Source organism: Dipodomys merriami, unplaced genomic scaffold (assembly GCF_024711535.1).
Source record: "Dipodomys merriami isolate MVZ:Mamm:240054 unplaced genomic scaffold, mDipMer1.0.p SCAF_25, whole genome shotgun sequence".
Classification (NCBI taxonomy): domain Eukaryota; kingdom Metazoa; phylum Chordata; class Mammalia; order Rodentia; family Heteromyidae; genus Dipodomys; species Dipodomys merriami.
The window spans coordinates 16,785,676-16,804,507 of record NW_027203937.1 but is presented as its reverse complement, the minus strand read 5'-3'; the positions used below and the strand labels follow the sequence as shown (position 1 = coordinate 16,804,507).

The following is an 18,832-nucleotide window of genomic DNA, read 5'->3' as shown; positions in this document are numbered from 1 at the left end:
TAAATAAAATAGGTACTTTAGTTACTAAGAAGTGTCAATATTGGTCATTTTTTGTGACAAACGAGATGTTAATAGGGGAAATTAGGTGTTGTGTATATAGAAACTGCTATCTTCACAATTTTTCTGAAAATGTAAAGCTATTCTAAAATGTAAAAAAAATTTCAAGAGCTGAGTGCCTGTGGCTCTTACCTGTAATCCTAGCTACTCAGGAGGCTGAGATCTGAGAATTGTAGTTCAAAACCAGCCCAGGCAGGACAGTCCATGAGACACTTATCTTGAATTAACCACCAGAAAACTGGAAGTGACAGTGTGGCTCAAAGTGGTAGATAGGGGCTGGGAAGGTGGCTCAGTGGTAGAGCACTTGCTTTGCATGCATGAGGCCCTGGGTTCGATTCCTCAGCACCACATAAGCAAAAAGAAAAAAGCCGGAAGTGGCGCTGTGGCTCAAGTGGTAGAGCGCTAGCCTTGAGCTGAAGAGCTGAGGGACAGTGCCCAGGCCCATATTTCAGGCCCCATGACCAGACCCCAAAAAAACAAAACAAAACAAAGTGGTAGACAGAGCACTAGTCTTGAGCGAAAAAGCTCAAGGACAGCGCCTAGGCCCTGAGTTCAAGCCCCACAACCAACAAAATTAGTAAAATTCAAAAAATTCAAAAATCAACTAAAAACAATTGTTGTGAAAAAAAATTTTTTTTTGTTGGTTATGGAGCTTGAACTCTGGCCCTGGGCTCTGTCCCTCAACTCTTCAGCTCTACTACTTGAGCTATAGCATCACTTCCAGTTTTCTGAGTAGTTTATTGGAGATAAGAGTCTGCTGGACTTTCCTGTCCAGGCTGGTTTTGAACCGTGATGCTTAGATCTCAGCCTCCTGAGTAACTAGGATTACAGGCGTGAGCCACCAGTGCCCAGCAAAAAAAATTTTTAAAGTGGCTGCTGTACATCTTAAAAATAAAACAAAATGGGGCCCTGTGACTCTCCAGTTTTCAGTTGATTGATCTTTAACAGAGTCATAGAACCAGCCTCAATTTTCCCTGTCATTTTATTTCTCTTAACTGAGAGTCCAGAAGGGGGTTCACTTAAGGACTACACTTCCCAGAGTGCCCCTGGGTAGTTGTCAGGGGCAACCAAGGAATGCAGACTAACAGCTTTGCTGGAGCCTGAGGACTACCTCTACTACTTGCTGCCAGACAGCCATGGGTCTGGATTACTACTCTGTGCTCCAGATCACTCGAAATGCAGAAGATGCTCAGATCAAGCAGGCGTAAGTTTGGTGGGAGCCAGTCCTTGGGGCTGTGCTAAGGTAGCCCCCACCCTCATCCTTTCCAACCCAACCTTTCCTGCACAGCTCAGGGCAGGCAAGGTGAACTGTGCTCTTTCTCTTGCTTCTTGCTTACTTAATCCTGGCTTTGGGCTGGGATTCAGATATCTTAGTTTCGCACTCAGTTCCTTGCACTTTATACTCTATGCCCTGTTGCTTCTCATAGGTGCCGGCATTTTCCCAGCAAAAGACTGAGGACAAATGAGCCATTTGAATGGCATCCTGAGTTGTTTGTTTACAGCACTGGTGATTAAACTCAGGACCTTCTGCTTTCTAGATAGGGACTCTGTCAGTTGAATCATGTCCCCGGTTCTGTCCTGAGTCCTGTGGAGAGCAACAGGATTGTGAACAAGGGAAGGTTCTGACCAGATGGGTGAGTTAAAAATCCATTCTGGCCATCATATGGGCTTGATCATTTTCTGAACTCTATCTCTGAAATCCTCCATCAAGTCTCAGAACTTTAAAGGTCCAGCCCTAAGAAAGTCTAGGACAGGAGTCAGCACACTTCTAAAAAGATTTTTGTTTGAGTTTTTCCTTTGAAAAATAAATCAAAGAATATTTATTGAGTACCAGCCATTGTGTTTGGTACAGAGAAAGCTAAAGACACAAGCTAAATAAAGTCAAACAGATACCTCCCCTGTCCTGAAGCAGCTTCATTTTGTTGGTGAATACAGAGGTTAAGTCACTGCAACCCTAATGAATGTTGCAAAAGGGAAAGTACATGGTGCCTAGAAGCTTCTATTGGGAAAGGAAGAGAGAAGACTTAGTTGAGGTTGGGTAGTATACTAGCTCTACTTCTCAAATGCATAGGGGATGCTCTGAGAACCTTCTGTCACAAACTCATTCAGCCTCCTTATGATCCTCAGAGACCGACACCATTGTCATCCCATCAGCATGCACCAGTAAAAGGCAGACTGTAGTCTGACGCTATCATGGGCTTGTCCCTGGGCCAGGTCCTGCAAGAGTCTTAGTAGGGTAAATGGAGAGAGATTACAATGTGGCTTGGAGAAACAAGACACAAATTCTCAAAACATTTTTAGACAGCATATGATGTTGATCTGCTGATCAAGGCATCACATTGCCTAATGAGACTTTTCAAGGCACAGTTTTCCTGGAAGAAGAGCATCGGAAGGCTGAGGCCTGAATCTCTGGCCTGCTAGTTGTGTGACATGGACAAATGATTTAACCTCTGTGAACCTCAGTTTCTCATCTTTTAAAAAAGGAGGAGGGAGGGCTGGGAAGGTGGCTCAGTGGTAGAGTGCTTCCCTTGCATGCATGAGGCCCTGGGTTCGATTCCTCAGCACCACATAAGCAAAAAGAAAAAAGCCGGAAGTGGCGCTGTGGCTCAAGTTGTAGAGCGCTAGCCTTGAGCTGAAGAGCTGAGGGACAGCGCCCAGGCCCAGAGTTCAGGCCCCACAACTGGACCCCCCCCCCCAAAAAAAAAGCAAAAACAAAACAAAAACAAGAAAGGAGGAGGGAGCCAGCACAGGTGATTCTTACCTGTAATCTTAGCTACTTAGGAGACTGAGGGCTACCTCAGTTTGAAGCTAGTTGGGGCAGGAAAGTCCTTGGCACTCCTGTTAACCACAAAACAAACAAGTCAGATGTACAGGTATGGCTCAAGTGGTAGAGCACCAGACTTTAACAAACAATCTAAGGGACAACACCCAGGCTCTGAGTTCACGTCCTAATACCAGCACAGAAATTAATAAAATAAACTTAAAAAGAGTGAGGGAGTTGTGGTATTGAGTAGGATTAGATGAGACAATTTATGTAAAATGGACAGAAAACATTTGCATATGAAATCATGTCATATGAAGATTCTTTAAAAACTGCATAGGTTTCAAACAACAGCCCTAAGCTGGGCGCCGGTGGCTCACGCCTGTAATCCTACTCAGGAGGCTGAGATCTGAGGATAAAGGTTCAAAGCCAGCCTGGGCAGAAAAGTCTGTGAGACTCTGATCTCCAATAAACCACTAGAAAACCAGAAGTGGCACTGTGACTCAAGAGGTAGAATGCTCGCCTTGAGCTGAAGAACGCAGGGACAGCGCCCAGGCCCAGAGTTCAAGCCCCATGACTGACAAAAAACAAACAAACAAAAAAACAGCCCTTAACTCTCTTGTCAACTGGTCAGGCATGAATCTTACCATATTTGATACCCTCTTTTGAGAGTACCTAGATTTTGGCAAAAACAAACAAAAAAACCTACAACATAACGGAACAACAAAAAAGTTGAACATCTACAAGGAAGAAAACCATAATGACAAGTCATTATAACCCCAGCTATCAGCAACTCAGTATCATTCATTCACCTTTTTTTTTTTTTTGGCTTTACTAAAGCTATACTGAACTAACTTGCACTAAAACTTGTACTTGAACTCAGGGCCTTGCCCCTGGTGAGGCAGGAACTTTACAACTTGAGCCATGCCTCCACCTAGCCATTTTTACTTTGTTATTTCTTAGTGGGGGGGGGTCCAGTTTTTTGCCTGGGGCTGGTCTTGAACTGTGAACCATCTACGGCCTCCCAAGTAACTGGGAACAGTTGTGAACCACCAAGATCCTTGTTGGAGATGGGGGTTTCATTAACATTTTGCTTATGTTGCCCTCAAAATCACAGTTCTTCCAGTCTCTGCCTTCTGAGTAGCTGGGACTCATTCATTCTTGAGTGGCCACTGCACTTCTTGCCCTCCCATTCAGGGAAGCAGATGGACGCAGAGCAAGACATTCACTCATACTGAAAATGACAGCTGAGCATGACAAAATTGGAGGTGAGAGGTAGAGATATTTCAAGTCAGCTTGGGAGACCCTGTTGCTTTCACTTATGAATAGAATTTAATTGTGATTCTTTTCACAACTAACTGCGACCTTTGAAGAAGACTGGGACAACTATCTCCAAGTCTCTGGAGGTTGATGGGGAAGAGCTTTCTGTAAATTTCCCAGGGGCTAATCCAGGACTCTTGTAGGAAGAATTAAGGATAGCAGACCCAGCTGTGTAAAATCAGCCTTCCACAGTGACACAGACTGCCTGAAGGAGAGTCATTCTTTCACTCACCCCTGCTCACCTCTAGGCAGTAGGGCCATGAAGAACTGGGTACAATGACTCCAGGACTTCACAATAGTGGGAGGGATAACCTATAAGCAGACAGCTGGATACAGCATGCTGAGTCCTGAGATCACAGGCTCTGAGGATTTGGATACTAAAGTCTACTTTAGAATGACAACTAGGGGCTGGGAAGGTGGCTCAGTGGTAGAGCGCTTGCCTTGCATGCCTGAGGCCCTGGGTTCGATTCCTCAGCACCACATATGCAAAAAGAAAAAAGCCGGAAGTGGCGCTGTGGCTCAAGTGCTAGCCTTGAGCTGAAGAGCTGAGGGAAAGTGCCCAGGCCCAGAGTTCAGGCACCACGACCGGACCAAAAACAAAAAACAAAAAAAAAACAATAGAATGACAACTAGGACCCCACAGTCAGGGGAGGATCCTGAAGGAGTTACCTCTGTAATGAAACGTTGAAGAGTGAACTTTTAAAAAGGCCAGGGGTCAGCCTCTAGTGGTTTACACCTGTAATCCTAGCTACTCAGGAGGCTGAGATCTAGAGGATCACAGTTGGAAGTCAGCCCAGGCAGAAAAGTCCTAGAGACTCCATATTCAAAATAACCAGCAAAAAACAGTTCTGAAGACATGGCTCGTGTAGTAGAGCACCAGCTGAGCAAATTGAAACCCCAAGTTTAAATTCCAGTTCTGGGGGGCGTGGGACTTGAATCTTAGAGTGAACGTTTTCTTAATGTTTTCTGATGACAATGAAGAATCAAGAAGGCTTTCAGAAAGACAGTGAAATGGTCCAAGTATTTGGGATGGGAGTGAGGGAGGGAGAGAAAGTTCAAACCATTGGCAGCACACAAAATGCATTGGTTTGGAAAAGGTTCTGTGTGTGTGTGTGTGTGTGTGTGTGTGTGTGTGTGTGTGTGTGTGTGTGTGTGTGTGTGTGTGTGTGTATGTCCCCGCGCATGCCAATATTGGGGCTAGAACTCAGGGTCTGGGTGCTGTCTCAGCTTTTTCATCAGGCAAGGCTGTGTAGATTTGAACTAAGGCTGTATAGCTTAAGAGCATGGGCTAGATATTTCTTGTTATTCCCGTCAACCTCCAACCTCCTTTCCACCTGCCCTGCAGGCAACATGTTCCCACCACTTCTGCAGATTCCTCTGCCTGAGAGCCTCCTGTGCACCCTGCTAAAGGAGGAACAAAAGGGTCAGGAGGGAGTAGAGTGGGTTTGCCATCTTGATTCCCCAGTTCCCTCCTTTGGAGACTCTTTAGGCTGCCTGTGTCCAACTGAAGATCTCTCCTCCTGCCAGGGCCCTGTCTGCACACTCCTTCCAGGGCTCAGTACCAATGTCCACCTCTACTCCTGCAGGCCCAGGTCAGGTGGCCCTGGGAGTGCCTCCCTGGGGTATTATGCTGTCCCTTATGGTCTTCTTCCCCTTTCCTGTGCCTTGGTGAAAATCCCTTTAATCAGCCCACATATCATCCAGTCCCTGCCACCTCTTCCCTCCTGGGATACTGCCAGTATCGGTCACTGGATGCTAATGGGACCCGCAGGGCCTCTCTCTACAGCTAGTTATCCTCCCTCCTCCCTCCTCCTCCTCCTCCTCCTCCTCCTCCTCCTCCTCCTCCTCCTCCTCCTCCTCCTCCTCCTCCTCCTCCTCCTCCTCCTCCTCCTCCTGCTCCTTTTCTTCCTCCTCCAGCTCCTTTTCTTGCTCCTCCTCCAAGCTGGTGTGTCTGTTCTAGTCCTCTGAGAAGCAGGCACAAAGACCAGATTAGACATGCGCAGAACATGTCAGGGATCCCATGAAAGATGAAGGGGAAGGTGTCTCTTGACCACAGTACAGGAAGTAAGCATGGGAGGGTTGGGTAGAAAGGGCTGCAGAGTGGCTTGAGAGAATCTCAGTCAAATTGGCGAAGAGCCCTCAAGCCAAAGTTGTCTATTGGAGGTTTAAATATCTTCTCCCAGAAGGCTCATGTGTAGAAGACCTCATCCCTAGCTGGTGGCACTGTTGGGAAGTGATTGGATGGCGAGGGCATGATTGATGGATTAAAACCCATTGATGATGGGGCTGGGAAGGTGGCTCAGTGGTAGAGTGCTTGCCTTACATGCATGAGGCCCTGGGTTTGATTCCTCCGCATCACATAAGCAGAAAAAGCTGGAAGTGGTGCTGTGGCTCAAGTGGTAAAGCACTAGTCTTGAGCTGAAGAGCTGAAGGACAGTGCCCAGGTCCAGAGTTCAGACACCATGACTGATAACAAATAAACAAACAAAAACCCATTGATGAGTTCGTAGCTGAATGCACTGTGCTGTTAGAAGGTGGGGGCCTTGCTGGAGGAAGTAGGTCACTGTGGAGTGCCTTTTAAGAGTGTATCTTGGGCTGGGAATGTGGCTTAGTGGTAGAGTGCTTGCCTAGCATGCATGAAGCCCTGGGTTTGATTCTGCAGTACCACAGAAATAGCCAGAGGGGCGCTGTGGCTTAAGGGTGGAACGCTAGCCTTGAGCAATAGAAACTCAGGGACAGTGCTCAGGCCCTGAGTTCAAGCCCCACAGCCAACAATAAAATAAAATAAAGGGTATATCTTACCTTGAACACCCCCTTGCCCCCTCCCTTACTCCCCCCACAACAGCTCTACTCCACCACCCGCTCACTGCCCCCAGGCTTCTGCCTCCCTAAAAGAAATGGATCCCCTTAACCATGACTGAAACCCTGAATGGAAATCAGTCTCTCTTCCTTCAAGTTGCTGGTCTCAGGTATTTTGTTACAGAGATGAAAAGCTGAGGAACACAGAGGAGCCCCGCATGTCATAAGAATGAGAGTCATCACTGAATCCCTATATCCCTCAGAACTGGCTGGAGCAGCAGGGGAAGCAGAGCCTCAGAGCAAAGACCCAGGGCAGCTGCAGGGCTGGCCGCTAGCCATGCCCTCCCCCCCCCCCAGGCATCAGGCTTTCTTCAAGGAGAGCCAAGCAATGTACCTTGCTGTGGCCCTCCCCAGTTCATAGCTAGGCAGTGGGCAGTGGGTGCCAGCTCTGATGTCTTACATTCAGTGTGCTCTGTCCCTCAGAAGCAGGCCAGCTGTGGTGACCTGCTTTCCTCTTCCTCCTCTAGGTACCGGAAACTTGCCCTGAAGAACCACCCGATGAAGACAAATGATTCAATTGCAGCAGATACATTCAGACAAATAGCAGAAGCCTACGACGTGCTGAGCGACCGTGAGTGATGATGGGGCTGAGCCACTTTAGGGGTGACTGTCCCCCACCCCTCCACTAAAAGCATTCCTGATATCTCTGGGGGTGGGGGACCCTAGAGTATGCATCTGACTTCCCTGCTTGGAATCTAAACAGCGAGAACATAGTAAAATATATGAAGAAGCCATAATTTAAGAGCACTGTTCAAAGCCCAAGAGTTAGGCTGATTGTACACCTTGCCAGGAACAATCCCTTCACAGAAGTAGAGTGCATTTCTCTCCCTCCTCTCCTGCCTCCTATGGATGAGGAACAAAGGATGATGCTGGCCATGGACACTTGGCTGAGGCTGAGCAGACACACACTCATCCTTCCCAGACTGACTGAGTGACTGAGTCCCCATGTCCCCAAGGGCAGAAGAAGGCCAGAGTCATTAAGAAATCTCTTGCCACCCAGCACCAGTCAGTGTCCTGGTAGCTTCCTGAGGGCTTGTCCTGAGGCTGTGACCCTGGATCCGGCACAGAATGGCTAGAAGATTTAGGAGACGTCCAGCCCTGAGTTTTCACACTTCACGGTCCTCAGATTCTAGTCCAAGGCCCTAGAATTCTTAGACTCCAAAATATCCAGACTTTAGGATTCTAAATATCCACAGGGAAGATGGTAGTTATATTGTTTTGTGCTGGTCCTGGTGCTTGAACTCAGGGCCCGGCCACTTTCCCTGAGATTTTATGCTCAAGGCTAATACTTTACCACTTGAGCCACAGCTCCACCTTCAACTTTTTGATGATTAGATGGAGATAAGAGTTCATAGACTCTCCTGTGCCGGCTGGCTTCACACCAAATATTCAGCTCTTAGCCTCCTGAGTAGCTAGGATTACAGGCTCCTTAGCCACTGGTGCTGGCTGGCTTAATGAATACTGAGTTAAGCCAAACCTCAGGCCAGTAGCCTAGCTTAACTTAGTCTCTAAATTCCTTTCTCCACTGAATCTGTTTCACTAGTGAGCTCATTCTGGCTCAACCCAGAATGAAACTGAACTTCAAACTTCTGGGATCATGTTCCTGATACTGGTAGGCAGCAGGCATTGGGGATTGTTCCATCCCCTTCCCCATGCTCTCCCGTCCCCCATCTATCTTAGCCCCCAAGACTGGACCCCCTCCTCAAAGTCACACGTACCCACAGCTGTGAAGAGAAGCATCTATGACAAGTTTGGAGAAGAGGGCCTAAAAGGTGGCATTCCTCTGGAGTTTGGATCCCAGACCCCGTGGACAACTGGCTATGTCTTCCACGGCAACCCTGACAAGGTGTTCCATGAGTTCTTTGGAGGAGACAACCCCTTCAGTGGTAAGAGACCTGCTCTGCCCTGGCCTTACCAAAAGGGACACAGTTGTAAAAGATGCTTTTCTCTGAGTAGTGTTTTTTGTTTGTTTACTTGTGTTCTGTTTCTGGGGCTTGTCCTGGGCACTGTCCCTTAGCTGTTTTTGTTGTTGTTGTTGGTCATGGGGCCTGAACTCTGGGCCTGGGCGCTGTCCCTCAGCTTTTCAGCTCAAGGCTAGCACTCTACCACTTGAGCCTCAGCCCCACTTCCAGCTTTTTCTGCTTATGTGGTGCTGTGAATAGAACCCAGGGCCTCATGCATGCAAAGCAAGCACTCTACCACTGAGCCACCTTCCCAACCCCTGTCCCTTAGCTTTTTGCTCAAGGCTAGCACTCTACCACATGAACCGCAGCTCTACTTCTGGCTTTTTGATGGTTAATTGGAGATAAGAGTCTTGCAGACTTTCATGCCTTGGCTGGCTTTGAATTATTCAGCCTCCTGAGTAGCTAGGATTATAAGTGTGAGCTATTCGGACTCTGCTGTTTTCTCCCAACTTTAAAAAATATGCACAGTACTTCTTTTTTGGGAGGGGGAGGGGTCTGGTCGTGGGGCCTGAACTCTGGGCCTGGGCGCTGTCCCTCAGCTCTTCAGCTCAAGGCTAGCACTCTACCACTTGAGCCACAGCACCACTTCCAGCTTTTTTCTTATGTGGTGCTGAGGAATCGAACCCAGGGCCTCGAGCAAGCAAGGCAAGTGCTCTACCACTGAGCCACCTTCCCAGCCCCTATGCACAGTACTTCTAAAAATAAACAAAAGGTAAGATAGATTTTATTGATAAGAACCCAATTCCAGTCTTCCATTTTCTTCCCCAGAAGCATTTTCATGCTGTTAAGTCTACAAAGGCTTCCAGAAATTTCCTGTGCCTTGATAGACATATATTTATTTTTTCCCTAAGCCCTTTATTTTCTTCAGGAAATGGGATACATTGAACACACTGGTGTGTGTGTGTGTGTGTGTGTGTGTGTGTGTGTGTGTGTGTGTGTGTGTGTGTGTGTGTGTGTGTAAGAGAGAGAGAGAGAGAGAGAGTACTAGTACTAGAGCTTGAACTCAGGGACTTGAGTACTTGTTTGCATTTTTCTGTTCACAATTGTAGCTCTACCATTTGAGCCACATCTCTACTGCTGATTTTTTGTTGTTTTGTTTGTCTTTGGACCTGTCTGCCTGGGTTGAGTTGTGATCTTTAGATCTCAGTAGCTAGTTAATTGGAGATAAGTTAATTGGGTGTCAGTGGCTTATGCCCATAAGCCTGGATAATCAGGAGGCTGAGATCTGAGGATCAAGGTTTGATGCTAGCACAGGCAGGATAGCCTGTGAGATTCTTGTCTCTAATTCACTAGCAAAAATCCAGAATTGGAGATATGGCTCAAGTCATAGAGCATCATCCTTGAGTGAAAAAGCTGAAACAAGGCTAAGGCCCTGAGTTCAAGCCTAGTACTGACACAAAAACAGAAACAAAACTAAATTTTCCTGTGCAGCCAAATTTTCCTAACTTAACTATTGGCTAGTTATGGCAATGAACTATTGGTTTGGCCTCTCTGGGCCCTGATACATGGGAAGCTCTTTTTATGCATTTTAGCTGCTCTTTACCTTTTTGTTGATTAGTTTTCTTGAGGCAGGACCTTGCTATAGAGCCCTGGCTGGTCTCAAACTTATAATATTCCAACCTCAACTTCCTAAATGCTTGGATTATAGGTATGTATCACCCATGCCTGACTTCTTCATCATTTTAATATTTTTTATTTATTTATTTTTTTTTTAGTCTGGTGGTGGGGCCTGAACTCTGGGCCTGGGCGCGGTCCCTCAGCTCTTCAGCTCAAGGCTAGTGCTCTACCACTTGAGCTACAGCGCCACTTCCGGCTTTTTTCTTTTTGCTTATATGGTGCTGAGGAATCGAACCCAGGGCCTTGTGCATGCAAGGCAAGCGCTCTACCACTGAGCCACCTTCCCAGCCCCCCCTTCATCATTTTAAGAGAGGAGGGAAGATTAGGCACTAATATCCCATCCCATGGACCTAGAAACCAAAGCCAAAAGGACTGTACAGCACTCAGCGTACAGCTAGGATGGGGCTCTCTCTGCATTTGAATGGAAGAGCCGGGGTTGGAAGGGCTGTGGATGCAGAGCTGGTTGGGACAGAGGAAATTGGGTGAAGAGGAACTTTGATACGCTGGTGAGCTCTCATATTTGCCAGGAACCAGCCTCCCTCCTTTGTATCAACTGATAACTGCATAGAAACTTGAAATCTGGGGCCTCTAATGGTTTGGGGCTGGGCTGGACAGTGAGGAGCTGCGGAGTCCAGGGACCTCTAAGGGAGGATTGTTTTCTTTGACCTGTCACTATCAGAATTAGCCACTAGAGAGAGAGAGGGTGTGCCTTATTTGCTGAGATATGCACAATCCAGGGCATCTCCTCAAATTGCTGGGGAGAGAAACAAGTAGAGGTAAGCAGAGGGGTGGAGGGGGGCTGGCAAGGAATGCGAATCATTGTAATCATTAGTGTGCACCTGAGGGCAACTTTGCTTCTGAATCTGAACGTGGGAATGAAGTGTCACGTTATTATGAAGTTGGCAGGTATACGGGAGGATATGTGTCTCTATTTGGGGTGAGGGGAGAGGCAGAGGGAAAGAATGGCTGAGTTTTTAGACACAATTTCTCCTTCTCCTCTCCTTCCATTTCATTTATTTTTTATTTTTTTGGTTGGTCGTGGGGCTTGAACTCTGGGCCTGGGTGCTGTCTTTCAGCTCTTCAGCTCAAGGCTAGCTCTCTACCACGTGAGCCACAGAGCCACTTCCGGCTTTTTCTGCTTATGTGGTGCTGAGGAATCAAACCCATGGCCTCATGCATGCAAGGCAAGCGCTCTACCACTGAGCCACCTTCCCAGTCCCCTCTCCTTCCCTTTTGTAGAATTCTATGATGAAGAAGGGGGTGATGTGGATTTAAATTTTGGGGGACTCCGGGGCCGAGGAGTCAAGAAGCAGGACCCCCCAATTGAACGGGATCTCTACTTGTCCCTGGAGGACTTATTCTATGGCTGCACCAAAAAAATCAAGATCTCACGAAGGGTGAGTACTTGGCTTGCTCCTCTTGGGGGCCACCTTTTGTATCCCCACTTTCCCTGCTGCCCTCCTCTCTTATTCTATTTCTTTTTTCCTTCCTTCCTTCCTTCCTTCTTTCCTTCCTTCCTTCCTTCCTTCCTTCCTTCTTTCCTTCCTTCCTTTCCTTTCTTTTTTTCTTTTTTTTTTTTTTTTTGCCAGTCCCGGGGCTTGAACTCAGGGCCTGGGTACTGTTCCTGACCTTCTCTTGCTTAAGGCTAGCACTCTACCACTTGAGCCACAGTGCCACTTCTGGCTTTTTCTGTTTAGGTGGTACTGAGAAATCGAACACAGGGCTTCATGCATGCTAGGCAAGCACTCTACCACTAAGCCACCTTTGCAGCCCTAGTCCTCTCTTATTCTAACTGGAGGGCTTGGGAATGGTCTCTGGTGGACTCATGGAATCCTAGACTGAGGGATGAGACCATGGAAGGGTTAGCTCCTCCCCCCCTCCCCCCACAGTGCAGACTCCTAACTGCGTCAGGACCCCTTCTGCTCTGTATCCAGCTCATCCTTGGGAAGGGTGATGAACCTGCAATGGGGGAAGCTCCTGTGAGTTCTGATTTCTATTATTTCTAGGCCACGCTCCAGGCTTTCTTTAGTGTGTGTGCTTCATGAGCAAGGGGCAGGTGTGTTGGCTTGGAGGGTGGGCTGGAGGATAATTCATAAGGTAGTGACTGGTTGAAAAAGACTCTATGTGTCCTACAGTCCTTGGCTTGTTGCTGTCCCATGTCCAGCTCTCTACCCATCCCCCTCTTCTTCACCAGCAGAGATTATAGCGACACTCTCCACAGATAGCACCCATACATGAGCACCTGTGATTGGGCGGGGGCTGCTTTGGGTGAAGCTCAGATCTATTAGCTTCCCTGTTCTCTCTCCCTCTGGGGTAAAGAGAACCTATCCCTGACCCAGAGCCAGGCCTCTGAGATTTGGAGGTAGGAACTGCATCTCTGTTACTGGCCAGGGCTGGTGGGGTGGGTTTAATCCACTCCTGGTAACTGTCTTGGTGTCTTAGGACATGTCTTGCCATTCAGTGACATAGAATGGGCATGGGCTGGCTCAGGGCAGGTCCTATTGCTAGAGGAGCAATGCAATCCTGAGCATCTTTCCCATGGGCAGAGGAGGCTCATGGAAGTCCAAGCAAAGCACCCTCCTCCCTTTTTTTTTTTTTTTTTTTTTTTGGGTTGTGGGGCCTGAACTCTGGGCCTGGGCGCTGTCCCTCAGCTCTTCAGCTCAAGGCTAGCGCTCTACCACTTAAGCGACAGCGCCACTTCCGGCTTTTTTCTTTTTGCTTATGTGGTGCTGAGGAATCGAACCCAGGGCCTCGAGCATGCAAGGCAAGCGCTCTACCACTGAGCCACCTTCCCAGCCCATCCTCCTCCCTTTCACTGCAGGTACTAAATGAGGATAAGTACTCCTCTACCATCAAGGACAAGATCCTGACAATTGATGTGAAGCCTGGCTGGAGGCAGGGCACACGAATCACCTTTGAGAAGGAAGGGGACCAGGTAAGGAAGAGAAGCTGTGGTGGGTAGATGGAAGGGAAAGGAGGAAATGCTTTTTCTGCTCCTGTGAATTCTGGTCTGGTAGGATGAGATGATCCCTGAGGTCCCCAGACACACAGCCTCACTGTGCTGCTGTCAGTAGAGTTTACCACTCCACTAACAAATAATAACTAGGTGCCAATGGCTCATGCCCGTAATCTTAGCTACTCAGGAGACTGAGATCTGAGGATGGAAGCTCAAAGCTAGCCAGGGCAGGAGAGTCCATGAGACTCTTATCTCCAATTACCCACGAAAGGAAGGAAGGAAAGAAGGAAGGAAGGAAGGAAGGAAGGAAGGAAGGAAGGAAGGAAGGAAGGAAGGAAGGAAGGGAGAAAGAAAGAAAGAAAGAAAGAAAGAAAGAAAGAAAGAAAGAAAGAAAGAAAGAAAGAAGAATAGAAAAAGCCACAAGTAGAGCTGTGGCTCAAGTGGTAGAGTGCTAGCCTTGAGCACAAAAGCTCAGGAAAAGTGTTCAGGCCCTAAGTTCAAGCCCCAGGCCTGGCGTGCACACACACACACACACACACACACACACACACACACACACACACACAAGGGAAATAGGGTTACCTCAAGTGGGAAACTGAGGCCCAGAGACAGAGGGACTTGCCCAAGACAGGAGCGCAAGAGCTGAATGGAGACTGCAGTCTCCCCTCCATTGCTTGTCCTGATTTGTTCCAGGGTTTGTTGAATAAAGTCCAATTGTAGGAACTCTTTAGAACTTCTGTAGGAATAACTTTAAGTTAAATACTTACTTAAATAGAAATACAAAATTATTGTCCTGGGGATGCTGAATCCTATAGCATTTGAATATTTTTCTTTCTTTCTTTTTCTTTTTTGCCAGTCCTGGGGCTTGAATTCAGGGCCTGGGCACTGTCCCTGAGCTTCTTTTACTCAGGGCTAGCGCTCTACCACTTGAGTCACAGCGCCACTTCCAGCTTTTTCAATTTGTGTGGTGCTGAGAATCGACCCCAGCACTTCATGCATGCTAGACAAGTATTCTACCACTAAGCCACATCCCCAGCCCTGAGACTTTTTCAAAATAACAAATAAGCATGCTCTTCAAGCAGCTTCCGTGTTTCCTACTTTGGTTAGCCTACCCTGAGCTGGGCCAGCAGCATCTCAGCCAAGCAATCACTGTGGGCCTGTCTCCCCCATCACTGGGGAGAGGGGCTTCTCTGTCTCTTCCACAGGGGACCCCAGCAGCTTCAATGCCTGAGTAAAGCTCAGGTGAGGGGTGTCACCTGTGAGTTGCTAACAGAGCCAAGACTTGAGGTGGTTGAGACTTGAGGTGGTGGTCTGACACCCAGCTCACTGCTGCTGGGGGAAACCCCTCCCTCCACCGAGTCGATCTCTTTGGGTACTTCCTGGGGAGTCAGGGGCTCTGGGTCACATGGAAATGGCCCTTGCAGAAATCCCCGTCTAATCTCCCCATTGTGCAGATGAAGCCATGGAGACAAGTAGAGGCAGGAATTTGGCCAAAGTCACACAGCCAATGAGTCCTTGTTGCCCCTTGGCCTCCCCTGCCCAGGGCCCCAACATCATCCCAGCCGACATCATCTTCATAGTAAAGGAGAAGCTGCACCCTCGCTTCCGCAGGGAGAATGACAACCTCTTCTTTGTGAACCCCATCCCTTTGGGCAAGGTGAGTGGGTGCCATGCATTACCTGGGGTGGGGGTGGGGTCCAGCCTGCACCACCTACAATAACCTAGACTTTGCCTCCCCTCCCCCAGCCACTGGTCACCAGCCACAGCCTCTCACCTTCCAGATTTGTCTCTCCTTTATCTCTCCTGTTCGTCCCTCTGTGCCCTCTGCTCATTCATCAGGGTGCGCTGAGCACCTCTGTCTGGGCCAGGCATTTCCAATCAGGGTACACGGAGCACCCTTGTCTGGGCCAGGTGTTTCTACTCCTTGTTCTCTGTTCCTGATGGGGATCTTCTGATAATGCTGTTACCCACCTTGCCTTTGGAGGCCCTCCTCACCAGCGCCACCATGGTGCAGCCCTCCTTCCCACTCCAGCAGGATGAGGGCCCTCCTTGCCTCCCAGAGCCCCCACCCCACCCCCACCTTTCCTATTTGTAGTAAGACCCTGTACTCTATCCCCATCAGAATGGCTTTCCACACCTCAAACTCCTTGAGGGGGCTGGGAATGTGATAGAGTGCTTGCCTAGTATGCATGAAGCCCTGGGTTCAATTCCTCACTACCACATAGAAAAAGCCAGAAGTGGCACTATGTCTCAACTGGTAGAGTGCTAGCCTTGAGCAAAAGTAGCTCAGGGACAGTGCCCAGGCCCTGAGTTCAAGCCCTAGAACTGGCAAAAACAAACAAACAAAATTAAACAAGACAAAAACTTGAGGGCAGGTAACAGCCCTGGGCTTATTCACTCAGTTCTCAAGCAGCCTCTGTCTCCCTGGTTCTAAACTCAGGGGTTGGCTCCAAATAGCCTCACAAGAGCCGGGTGCTAGTGAGTCACACCTGTAATCCTAGCTACTCAGGAGGCTGAGATCTGAGCATCACAATTAAAAGCCAGCCTGGGCATGAAAGTCTGCAAGATAGTTATCTCTAATTAACCACCAGAAAACTGGAAGTGGAGCTATGGTTCAAGTGGTACAGCTCTAGTCTTGAGCACAGGGACAGTGCTTAGGCTCTGAGTTTAAGCCCCAGTACACACACACACACACACACACACACACACACACACACACACACACACACACACACACACACACACACACACACAAGTTCAGGGACAGTGCTTAGGCTCTGAGTTTAAGCCCCAGTACACACACACACACACACACACACACACACACACACACACACACACACACACACACACACGATGGTTGTGGTGACTCTCCCCACCCTTATTCAATCCTAACTTCCCCAGGCTCTTACCTGCTGCACCGTGGAGGTAAAGACCTTGGATGACCGTCTGCTCAACATCCCTATCAATGACATCATCCAGTAAGTCTGTCTGTTTACCTTGAGCTCCAGGAACCACTAGAAGGGCTGGCCTGGAATGTAAGGCAGTAATGTGAGACAGGTCTGCCTTGTATAGTTGTACAGGCTGCCCCTAGCTCAAGGATCCTCTTCTGAGAGGGCGAGAGAAGAACAAATCCACCCCCACCCTGGCCAAAGTGCCAGCTTCATGCACCTGGAAGAAAAGAATAGCTTGTTTCTAATTTGCATAAAGCCATAGTAGAGGCTCGAGCTCTCCAAAGTGGGGGCAATTCCTGTTTTCTCTTACCCTCAATTAAAGGGTAGGAGATATTAGAGGAATTCGTTGGAGTCCCCCGTCACCTCTCCTAAGTCCTTTCGCAACAAAAGTCCTTTGCTCCACACTGGTGGTACCTGCCTGCATTCTTAGCTACTCAGGAGGCTGAGATCTGAAGAGCCTGGTTCAAATTCAGCCTGGGTAGATAAATCCTCAAGACTTAATTTCCAATCAATTGGCAAAAAGCTGGAAGTGGCTGTATGGCTTACGTGGTAGAGTGCTGGTCTTGAGCAGAAAAGCCCGGTGAGAGCATGAGGCCCCGAGTTAAGCCCCAGTACTCGAGCAACAACAACAAAAAAGGCCCCTTGGGTGGAAAAGGTTGCTCATCATCTCTACCTGCACCCCAGGATTTGCCCTGTTGCCCATGGTGACTCAGAGGGCCCAACCTGTTCTACATGTGGGAGTGGTATGGACCTCTTGGGACCACTGCAGGGTGCCCTCTAAGCTCCCTTCTTTCCCTCTCCCTCCCCAGTCCCAAGTACTTCAAGAAGGTGCCAGATGAAGGGATGCCATTGCCGGAGGACCCCACCAAGAAGGGGGACCTGTACATCTTCTTTGACATCCAGTTCCCCACCCGCCTCACACCGCAGAAGAAGCAGATGCTGCGCCAGGCATTGTTGACCTAACTCCGGGAGCCTCACTGCTCTGCAGCCTCTGCACATATGACATGGGGGGGGGGGGATGGCACAGAGCCTTCGGCTGACACAATAAAGATTTATTTCCTGGCTGGGAATGTGGCTTAGTGGTAGAGGGCTTGCCTAGGTTCGATTCCTCAGTACCACATAAACAGAAAAAGGTGGAAGTGGCACTGTGGCTCAAGTGGTAGAGTACTAGCCTTGAGCACAAAAGCTCAGGGACAGTGCCTAGGCCCTGAGTTTAAGCCCCAGGACTGGTGGAAAAAAAAAGTATTTCCTGTCCTCAGCTAGGTCCCAGAATATGTGCCAGGCAGGAGCCTCACGCTGGGTTCTAGAATTCCTAGTTTGGCTTTGCTTGAGCAGGACCTTGAGGATTCAGAGCTTTTGTCCTGGGCACTGTCCCTTAGCCTTATTACTCAAGCTAGATCTCTACCACCTGAGCCATAACTCCACTTCTGGCTTTTTTTTTTTCTGGTTAATTACATATGTTTCATGGACTTTCCTGTTGTAGCTGGCTTCAACTAGGGATCCTCAGATGTCAGCCTCCTGAGTAGGATTACAGGCAAGAGACACTGGTACCCAGCTTGGGACACAAGATCTTTAGAGGGGGACAGTTGCTGGAATATGATGTGTCCCATTATGGAGACAAAAAAGAAAGCTAGTAGGGAAGCTGAGTGCTGGTTGCTCATGGCTATGGTCCTAGCTACTCAGGAGGCTGACATCTGAGGATCGTAGTACAAAAGAACGCCAGTAGTTCCCTATGGCAAAGCTGTCATTAGAACCTAAGACCACTTCCTACAGACACAATAGTTTCGGTTAGAGGCACATGGAGAGCACAGTTCTCCTCCTCCTCCTCCTCCTCCTTTTTTTTTTTTTTTTTTTTTTGTCAGTCCTGGAACTCAGGGCTTGGGTATTGTCCCTGAGCTTCCTTTGCTTAAAGCTAGTGCTCTATCACCTGAGCCACAGTGCCACTTCTAACCTTTTCTATTTATGTAGACTGAGGAATTGAACCCAGGACTTCATGCATGCAAGACAAGTACTCTACCACTGAGCCACCTTCCCAACCGGTTCTACCCCCTTCCCCCCATCACTACCTTCTTGAACCAGCTACTGCCCCATCTGGTCAGCCAAGCAGAGCTCAGACCCTGTTACCATGGTGATGCTAATGCGATGGTGGTGAATTCAGGCTTAGATTTGGGGGAAGGGGTTCTGCATTGCTACTCATGTAGCCTGTGGGTTTCACACGTGCATTCCAGAGTCAATAGTAGTATCTCATGCTCCTCTGGAATCTGACTTGGGGATTATGTTAAGTAAGAGAGTAGCTTCAGAGGTTCTGAGACAGCCCTCCTTCCCCCACCCCCTTTCCATATGG

At 48.4% G+C, this 18,832-nt stretch overlaps 1 protein-coding gene across 2 annotated transcripts; it reads left to right on the top strand.

Moving 5' to 3' along the window:
* The first annotated feature begins 1,130 nt into the window (after positions 1-1,130).
* Dnajb13 (DnaJ heat shock protein family (Hsp40) member B13) lies at positions 1,131-17,541 on the top strand. Of its 2 annotated transcripts, XM_070035031.1 has the most exons (8): positions 1,131-1,261; positions 7,465-7,568; positions 8,722-8,883; positions 11,818-11,975; positions 13,400-13,513; positions 15,078-15,191; positions 16,439-16,515; positions 17,298-17,540. In XM_070035031.1, exons 1-8 carry the CDS (start codon positions 1,194-1,196, stop codon positions 17,449-17,451), a joined length of 951 nt encoding a protein of 316 aa, XP_069891132.1. In that variant the 5' UTR covers positions 1,131-1,193; the 3' UTR covers positions 17,452-17,540. The 2 variants fall into 2 exon arrangements, with proteins under 2 accessions (XP_069891132.1, XP_069891133.1); XM_070035032.1 differs by lacking the exon at positions 15,078-15,191 and having other exon boundaries at positions 17,298-17,541.
* The last annotated feature ends 1,291 nt before the right edge of the window (positions 17,542-18,832 follow it).

Bases quoted from the DNA above. Each gene is read 5' to 3' on its own strand.
- Dnajb13 (XM_070035031.1), top strand. From the start codon at position 1,194: ATGGGTCTGGATTACTACTCTGTGCTCCAGATCACTCGAAATGCAGAA. The intron at 15,192-16,438 runs GTGAGTGGGTGC...TAACTTCCCCAG, and splicing joins ACCCCATCCCTTTGGGCAAG to GCTCTTACCTGCTGCACCGT. The intron at 16,516-17,297 runs GTAAGTCTGTCT...CTCCCTCCCCAG, and splicing joins CCTATCAATGACATCATCCA to TCCCAAGTACTTCAAGAAGG.